Raw genomic sequence first — 9561 nt, 5'->3', positions numbered from 1 at the left:
CATTCACGCAATTGAAGTCTGATAGCTGAAGAAACCCACGACATTTGGTGGGAGTCGACGCTTTGACCTTAGGAGGGAGTCGAACCCACGACCTGTGGTCTTAATTAAGGGAAAGTTAATTAATGGAGTCGTATCCTCGACCTTTGATTGGACCAAAATTCAATGGCACCAAAACCGGGGTGCTACATTGATGGTCGAACCCACACCTTTGGTGTTAATTAAGGCATAGTTAATTAAGTTAGTCGAACCCACGACGTTTGGTTGGAGTCGAACCGTCGCAACGACATTTGTTGGGACCAAAATTCAATGGCACCAAAATTCATGATGCCACCATTGATGACCTAACACACGACCATTGGTGGGACTCGAACCCACGACCTTTGATGTTAATTAAGACTATTAAGTTAATAAAGGCACTCGAAGCTACGACCTTTGGTGGGAGAAAGCAATTAATATGAAGTAACAACGCATTCCAGGGATAATGTCAAATAATTTAATTAATGTCTAGTGAGCGCACAGGCTTCATCCTCTTTAGCGTACGCTAAACTGACTGTCAACGCTTTTCAGTGCCTGTAGAGCCGAGTTCGATTCGTTCAAAATTTTCACAAGAGGTGTATACAGTTCAGAACAGGTCTCTACTGTCAGTGAAGTTCGCACTAAACACAACTTTTTTTTTTTCATAGCGTAAAGACGAAAAACAAGAAGTTGCAAAGAAATAAGGATATAGGAATCGAATTGGCTTTATTAGAATAAAGTACTCTGCGTTCACGGACCTTGAGCCTTCAGGACAGTATTGTTTTCATAAGTTTACCAATGTTGTCAGCGCCGAAGTCAGTCTTTCCTTCCACATCAACCGCCAAGCTGACCGATCCTTTGATTTCGAACTTTGTCCGGTCATCGGAGCTGTCAGACTCTGAACTCGATGACTCTGAGCTTGAAGATTCCAGGCTGTTGGACAAGGACTTCGAAGTACCAGCCGAAGTGTCGGACCTTCCTTCGCCTCCTTCGTCAGAGGTTGGCGGCTCCGTGTTCTGTATAAGTTCCAAGAACTTATCCAGCCTATCGTAAAACTGCTTCGCGTCTGCATCTGTGATCGAGTCGCCATTTTCGGACGCCTTTCCATTTTCAGCCTCCGACGAGATCACGCTTCTTTCCGTAGATTGGGCAACCTCGTCGCTTTCCTCGCTCATGTCTCCTTTGGCGAAGTTGTACACGGTGGCGAGCACTTTGAGCTTATCTGACACCGTCAGGTCCGAGTCGGTCAAGGCATGGTAAAGAGTTCGCAGCGCCCGCCTCCGGTGGTCGTCCAACTCGTTCTCGAGCGTTCTGAGCTGACGCAGCACATTTTGCGAGTCGACGTCGTGCGGCAACGCGCCGACTCCCATGCCACGCTGCTGCATCTGGTCTAGCAGCCTGCGGTACGTCTGAACGCGTCTCGTGAAGTACTCGCCGTTTTCCTGCATCTCCTTAGGAGTCAGCAGCTCCTCGAACATGCGGTTCATGGCCGTCAGCCTCTTCTCGAAGCTCTCCACCATTTCGGACGTGATGCGCTGTTCGCTGTTGCTGGGTCCCTCTGTCTTGGCAAACGACCTCGCCTTATCTGTAGTCTGAAACAGGCTGGCGGGAGCGTCTTTTTTCGTCGCACCGTTTTGGGATAGAAGTGTCATACCAGCGCCGAGACCGTCGTTTGAGAGGTCCAGCATAGGACCCCGATCGTTGGCCCTCCTGGTCTCTGGGGCGGTGAATTCGGAGCTTTTCAGCAACTCCCGAATAGACCTCCGCGTGAACGTCCTCTTTATTTTATCGGTGTTCTGTTTGATAAGATCAACTTTTTGTTTTATGCCTTCGGATCCTGAGACAGCGTAGCCCTTGTTGACTGCTGTTGGATAGTTAGTACAATCGTACCAGCCCCGAGTCATTCCCGGATAGTAATAATGACGATGATAGTCTGGGTAGTAGCGGTTATATTGAGCTCCGTAATAATCATACGGGTACGAGCCACCACCAGAGTACTTTCCAGTCGAATAGCCCCTGTAGCCATTATTGTAACTGCTACCTTGATTATAATATGGATATCCATACCCATAGCCGTATCCATTGCCTTGAGGACTGTAATAACCAGTACTGTAAGAGGGGTGACTTATTTGACCACCCCCACTTGCGTAATATGTGCCATGACCATTGCCGTAAGAAGGATATCCACCTCCGTAGCTCGGCTGCCCTCCGTATCCACTACCGTAGTAAGGGTAGCTTCCGTAACTGTTATAGTACATGGAACTGCCATAGCTACCCCCTGCGTATGGATAGCCACTGTTGTACGGGTAGCCGCCATAGTACGGATAAGAGGGTGTGTAACTTGCGCAGCCGCTTGAATAACAGCCATAAGAGCGAGTATAGTCTCCACTGTAACCGCTTTGCCCACCATACAATCCGCCTCCGTAATAGCCGCTCCTATAGTACGGGTAGCCAAACTTGTCAGTGCCGCTAACATATGGGTAACCGGAACCGGAGCCGTAACCACCGTAGTGTCCACCGTAGCTGGGGTAGTTGGAGCTAGCTTGAGGCGGGTAGTTAGGGCCCGTTTGAGGCGGGTAGCTACTTCGCCTATAGTAGCCCACGGCCACGTAGTACGGCTGCCACCAGCTGTTGCTGTAGTACGGGTGCATGTTGCCGGCGCCAGCTGACGGCAAGTATCCGTAGCCTCCAGCACCACCGTTCCAGCCACCGTGCTCGAACGAAGGCTTCCTATTGAACTGCCTCCACCACTCGTATGTGGTGGGAGGCGGATGATAGGCGGGAGGTCGGTAAGACCAGGAGGGAGGATAGTAGCCATGGCTAGGGTAGCGGTTCCAGTACCCGTTGGGGTTGTAGCCGCCGAAGTGAGGTCTGTAGCTGGGCGGGTAGTACGAGTGATTCGGGTTGATGCCTGGTGGCGGCGGCGGCGGCGGTGGAGTCGTGGCAGGTGGAGGCTGGTCGGTGGAAACGTCCGGCGCGTCTGTTGTGTCGTCCTGGGCCCCGGCCAGACAACAGCAGCATGCTGCGGACACACAAGAGAACCAGATTTTATCAGATTTTAGCTGCACCTTGCGTCAACCGTTTACTTCTGCATCTGGTACTATATATAATGCTGTTAAAAAAAAAGCATCAGTCCTTTCAGAATTATAACTGCTTGGGCTTGTTGGTAAGACATTATGACAAATCGTAGAGCAGAAACACACAAACAGACAGAAAAAGAGACGACAAACGAGCGCTAACTGCCAAGAAAGGTTTATCTTCAGCAACCCGGTGTCGCCATTTTACTTCTTATCTGAAAGGTGTACAGATTGGGTGCTCACACACTCATAACCAAGTCGAGGTATTGTTCCTGCCTCAATAATTTCACGTGTAAGCTTGTCGCTATTTCTTCTGACAAAACTACACTGAGTAAAAAGCGGTTCAGAAAGCATAGTTTTGTCAGCATAAACAGCGACAAGCTTACACGTTACATTATTGAGGTAGAAACAATGCCTCGGATTTCTTATGGGTGTGTGCGCATCCAATCCGTATACCTTTCAGATTTGTGAGCCTCCCATCTGAGCACCTTTCAGATAAGGAGTCAACCTTCTAAACAAAGTGAATTAAGTTTCCGTGTAAACACGGGGTCACTGAAAATAAACCTTTGTTGGTGTAGTTCGCGCTCGTCTATTGCTCTTTTTTCTGTCCGCCTGTGTATTTCTGATCTACGATTTGTCATGTCTGCGAGCATATCTCATGCGAGCATTGGTTTATGTCGCTTAAATGAGCAATGACCCCGATTCTTGAAGTTCTAGAAAGCCTACCGCACGCTTTTCGCATGTAAATGGATGGCAGTTAGTAAGTATAAAGGCTGATAAAGACTAATAAGATATATTTTATTGATGCGAAAGCACAAAATGACCCAGTGAGAGAAAAAGCCGGCGTCTGTAGCAGCGAAACGGCACCTAAATTTCCATTGGCTGCTAGCGCCGTCACGACTTGAAGCAGAACGGGCGAAAGGGAACAGATGCTGTCGCGCCAGGTGTTGTACGTGTGAGGGCACCGCCACAACGCCACGTCACCCTCGCTCTTGCAAGCATGTGTCACCCGCGTGTTCCTTGTCCGCGCAAGCTCTCGCCGGCGTTCTAAATTCGCCTCGGTAATCGCTATAAAAATTTATAAAAATACAGAACAATTTCGGAAGCAAAAACGTTGGCGGTAGTGAATTTCGAACCTACGACCCCACGCTCAGAAAGCGAGTGTCCCTATTATTGGACAAATCCAGCTTTCTCGACGTAGCACGCCTGCGCCCTCTGCTTTATGATATCATGCTACTTGGACCGAAATTTCCATTGCCAAACCCGGCGTGACGAAAGTGGTGACGTCAAAATCACCGCGATTACTCGGGAGCGTCGTAAGCGTATAGGCTTCTTTTCAGAACTCGCCTTAGCACAAACAAATAAAAAGTTGCATCTTCCTATAGAAATGGGAAACCTCCACAGAAATCTTGCATTGTGCATTTCAACGCTGCTGGGATTAACAATTGTTAATGCTAACGAAAGGGGATAAATTCAGCAAAGAATCTAGCGCTTATAAACTCTGTCCTGACGTACTTAAAGCACGAAATTGTCAGCGGCTTAGCTCAGCTAACCCTGGATATGCAAAGCGAAAGCTTGGTTTAGCCTGGTTAAGTCTTGATTTCTCTTGGTTAAGCTTAAATTTAGCTGTAATTATTATACTTAGGTATACAATCATCGTTAAGCCACGTATGACGGCTGCCTAGGTCGATGATTAGACATGACTGTGATTAGGCTTGGGTAGACACGCATCGTTCGACGGACACCTGTTGTGCCACAGGAAAAGTGCAAGCGCTAGACATGCAAAGAGACTCCGCGAACATGCGCAGCGTCGAAGCACAAACGAACAAGGCGCGAACGCGGTCCCTACATTGATCTCGACGGTGCGACGCCTGTTGTATTGCGGAGCAGGGCGTGAGACCGGGCTAGTTGGTATTCCATGCTGGTGTGACCAGCGCAAGAGTGGACACGGGACAATAGTAAGGCGCGTTACTATTGTCCCGTGTCCACTGTTGCGCTGGTCACATCTGCATTCCGGACCCTCTCCAGTGAAGCAGCTCGCCGGGCGATATCCGCGGGGTGGTCAAAACCTCTCGCTCGCGCGCAACGATCAGACAGGACGACCTGGCATCGCTCTCATCCATGGCCAAGCTCGCACTGACTAGGCGAGTGCGGCACTCCTCTTAGCCAGGCGCACCCGCCGTGGTTGCTCAGTGGCTATGGTGTTGGGCTGCTGAGCACGAGGTCGCGGGATCGCACCCCGGCCACGGCGGCCGCATTTCGATGGAGGCGAAATGCGAAAACACCCGTGTACTTAGATTTAGGTGCACGTTAAATAACCCCAGGTGGTCAAAATTTCCGGAGTCCTGCACTACGGCGTGCCTCATAATCAGAAAGTGGTTTTGGCACGTAAAACCCCATAATTTTTCTTAGCCAGGCGCGGCGAGTCAAGTGGTCAGGCGGCAACCCAGCTGCGGTGAACGCATGCGCCAAGCCGCCGGCGGCGGCGGAGCTCGGCGAGGCAAGTCACGTGGTGCGTTGCCAAGGCTACGGCGCAATTCCGGTCAAATGAAGGTCAAATTACTGGCGACAGCGAAACTCGGCTGGACTAGGTTAGTAAAGCTTTCGCTTTAAAAGCCTCCGTTCTTTTTTGACCAAGGCTGAAAGATCGAATCGTAGGTAGTAAACATCGCCATGGTCTGCTCAACAAAAGGCAAAAGCCACCATTGAAGGCGTTCGTGGTACATGAAGCTAACAACTGCACACTCCATTTGCGAAGCTGGCTAGAGGGCAAGGGGCATGCCCATCTGCCCCCCCCCCCCCCATCCCACCTTTTCGCACGTCTATGATCATGACGTCACGATGCATCCATCTCTTGGGTACCGACACCGAAACTGGTTCGTAGAAAATGAGCGTTGTGGTAAATTAGTTTGGCCGTTTTGACGCATGCCAGTATTTTTCTAGCTTTTAGATACTTTTGACCTTTATATAACGAACAAAAAAAGGCAAGTCGACAATATCGTGTCAGTCCTGTAGCTGACACTGAATTTCTTGAAAGGCACTACGCCATCTTTTATTCCTCAAGCGATGAAAGGCCAAACCACCGCCCGCTTTAGTTATCACAGCAGACAAGAATTGAAGCTCCATTTGAGAGACCATGTTTTCTCTTTCGATCATCAGAAAAATGTTGTGCTTCCTCGCTGCGCTTGGTCACGCTATTACTCTTTGTATCTAGCTGTCACGGTGAAGCTTCCGAGCATTCAAATATGCACCACTATCGTAGCACATAGCGACAACTCCGGTCATGCTTTTTTTTTAGCCCCGCGCACTACGGTGTCGAGACAATATTGCCTAGTTTCATTATGCATACATCTGCACCTTCCAAGAGATGTGTGGCTCATGATATAAAAAAAAAAATCCTGACTCTCCCGTAATCGAGAGTAGATGTAAGCATGAAATGGCAACCGGCACAGCAGATTGGCTGGAGATGATCCTAGCCACAATCTTAAAATGGGTGTAGTGCATGTTCGCAACGGCACACCCCAACGCACCACACCTTACAGTGCACTGGTCCATATGGACGCTGCCATGCTAGAAGAAAACCGGCTGAAGGCCACACGACAGGCAGCGAAGTGCGCCAGGGAGACAGAGCGCACTGCGCAGCTAGAAGACAAATGAATTGAATTCTGGGGTTTTACGTGCTAAAACCACGATCTGAATATGAGGCACGCCGTAGTGGGGGACTCCAGATTAATTTTGACCATCAGGGGATCTTTAACGTGCTCCCAATGCACGGGACACAGGCGTTTTTGCATTTCGAATTGATCGAGATGAGGCCGCTGTGACCGGGATTTCATCCTTCGACCTCATGCTTCGCAGCGCAACACCATAACCGCTAAGCTACCGCGGCAGGTAGAAGCGCCGGAAGGACGCGCCACGCAGCGTGGTGCCATCTCACGAGGCGAAGCAAAACCCGCGCCGCGGAACTCACGGACGGCTGGCGTTCAGCGCTCAGCGCCAAAAGATGACAAGGAAGTGTATAGTGCCCTGTATCTGCCTTTTGAACTTCCCTATTGGAAATAACAAATAAAATTTCAGCGCACTAGAAGTTACAGCTTAAGTGGCAATGGGAACAAACATTAGGAAGAACTCGGAAAAAATATTTTTGTAACTTGTTTGGGCAGTAACTAGCGTATGTAACGCAGTCCTGTACAAAGGGTTGTGGGCCAGAGACCGCATTTTTTAATAGTTTTGTTTGGTTGCCCGGATAATCTCGTTTTGTTCTCGCAACTTGCCTGGATAACGTTTCTGACTTTCGGCTCAAGGTCACTCGCATGTCTCCGGCAATGGGGGCTAAAAGCATTTTGCGCTTAAAAAAAAAGTTCAAACAACCGAAATGCATGTTTTTATTGTGGCTCTCTAATAATTACGGCAGTCATTTCTCTTTATGGCTCTTTGAATACGTATATAGGGCTACCTCTAGGCTAGTTGGTATAATTATTCAATGCCGTATTCTGTTATATTTCCATTCGAATAAGCAAGCAACTAGGGGTGTGCGAATAACTTTCGAATAACGAATCTAATAATATTCGGTCTTCGAATCGAATAGTCACTATTCGTAAATGTGTATATTTTTCGATTACCTTTCGAATATTTCAGAATGTCAGCTGCATCCAATCAAACATAAAACGGCAGCAAAATTACGATAAAATTTTACCCCTGCAGCATAGCATAGACATAAAACATGAGAACTTGCGTAGTGGAGCAGGCTACGCCGCTTAGGAAGCCGTACTTTACAGGCTGTACAGGTATCATTCGCGCTTGCTGAAGAGTCCTGTGCCTGTGAAGAAACTACTTGCTTGCGCTTAATGCTCCATTAGTGCTTTTCAAAGACAACGCTTCATAACGTACTACATATTCACAGAAACTTGCTGACTTTAAGAAAACTAGAATGTGAACATCATTTTACATTAGTTGTGATAACGGCTGTTCATCATTCGAAAACTATTCTAATTCGATTCGATTCGTTTCTGGCATTATTTTGTTCGTATTCAATTCGGTCTCAAAAATTACTATTCGCACAACCCTACAAATAATATGGAAATCTGCAGGCAGAAGATGTTTCTTAAAAGGTGAGAATTGTAATCTACCCAAATGCACCATAAAGCTGCAAAACAAAGCTATGCAGCTTTCAAAGAAATGCAGTTTCACTGCTGATGAAGATAGCCTCGCCGCTGCGAAGTGGTCTTTCTGAAGAACCCATGGGTTTCTTTTGTGGATGGTAATGTGTTTTTTTTTTTTCATGTTCGTTGCTTTGTCTACATCTAGTTCAGTAGTTTTCCCGCGGCACTCTTTTAACTAGAGAGAGAGGGAGCAACAACGCATTGTCCTCGCCTTCCATTTGCCTGTTCCTTCTACGCAACATCCACCAAGTCATTGTGACGTTCTATGCGCAAGACATTGCTACCCCCCCCCCCCCCCCCCACTTTAACATTGCTGCAACCTATTCTGGCGTATAGGTTGTGGACACTTGTGGACTGTCTATTGCGACAGCTTTACTTTCTCAGGCGATTTGGGCACCTGGCATAGTGGGGCTGTCAGAGGAGCACAGCAAGATGTAGAGACCGTTAAGCCCGTTTAATATAACTACTTTGCCCTTCTCACATCATCGAACCTATACGTTAAACGTTGACAATTTCACTTTTCACTGAAATAAGCATCGTCATTTCATTAAGTGGGTTCTAGGGGGGGGGGGGGGAGGCAGGGGGGACACATTAGTTTCTCGTTGTGTTAGCAGCAGTGTCTCTTTTTCTGGCAGTAAATAATGCGGATGTCAGTACGAGGAGCCACTCTTTCGGGACGTCAAACGATCAGTGGTCGATATAGCCGATTAAGACATTAATTAACAACGCTTGAAGACCTCCTATTCCGTGACGCTCCGTAGCGCGAGAGTTGAACACGTCACGTTGCGAGCCCTCCTCCAGTTCGATGTTCGCCTCCCTCGTGCACTGGCGTAACAGAGAGCATACATAATGACATACTTCAAGGGTGCGCACGCGTTGGCACCAAGGAGAAGGCGTGCATACCTACGAGGGCCGCGCAAGTCAGCAGCGGTGCTCTCATGGTCGTCCTTCTTCGGTGAGCGTGTGTCCCTGGCGGCGTCCGCGAGCCCACTGTCGGTGGCGGGTCACCGTGGCGCGTAGCAGCAGTCACGGCTCGGCTATCCAGTCACGGCTCGGCTATCGGTGAGCGCGGTTCGCGGCTCGCTTTCGCAGTGTTTGCCCCTCGCTCGAGCCGATTCACCTGGCCGCTGGGTACACAGGACCTCGTTGGAAACGTGCACGCGCCTACGGCGTTTCTCTGCCATTGCCTACATTTAATCCCCATTTCTTTCCTATTTATTTTTTTCTTCTCGTTATTATTGTCCATCCGGACCGTGCGCAGCGGTGTGGCGCAGCGCCGTCGGCTCTGTGCACACAGTACGGACTGA

At 48.8% G+C, this 9561-nt stretch overlaps 1 protein-coding gene across 1 annotated transcript; it reads right to left on the bottom strand.

The window, feature by feature from the left end:
- Positions 1-716: 716 nt before the first annotated feature.
- LOC126541625 (uncharacterized) lies at positions 717-9290 on the bottom strand. Its single transcript, XM_050188469.2, has 2 exons — positions 9158-9290; positions 717-3037 (listed from the first exon to the last, which is right to left on the bottom strand). Exons 1-2 carry the CDS (start codon positions 9192-9194, stop codon positions 783-785), a joined length of 2292 nt encoding a protein of 763 aa, XP_050044426.1. The 5' UTR covers positions 9195-9290; the 3' UTR covers positions 717-782.
- Between the last annotated feature and the right edge of the window lie 271 nt (positions 9291-9561).

Source organism: Dermacentor andersoni, chromosome 2, assembly GCF_023375885.2.
Source record: "Dermacentor andersoni chromosome 2, qqDerAnde1_hic_scaffold, whole genome shotgun sequence".
Classification (NCBI taxonomy): domain Eukaryota; kingdom Metazoa; phylum Arthropoda; class Arachnida; order Ixodida; family Ixodidae; genus Dermacentor; species Dermacentor andersoni.
Note: the sequence above shows the minus strand (reverse complement) of the source record. Positions and strands in the feature narration are given on the sequence as shown.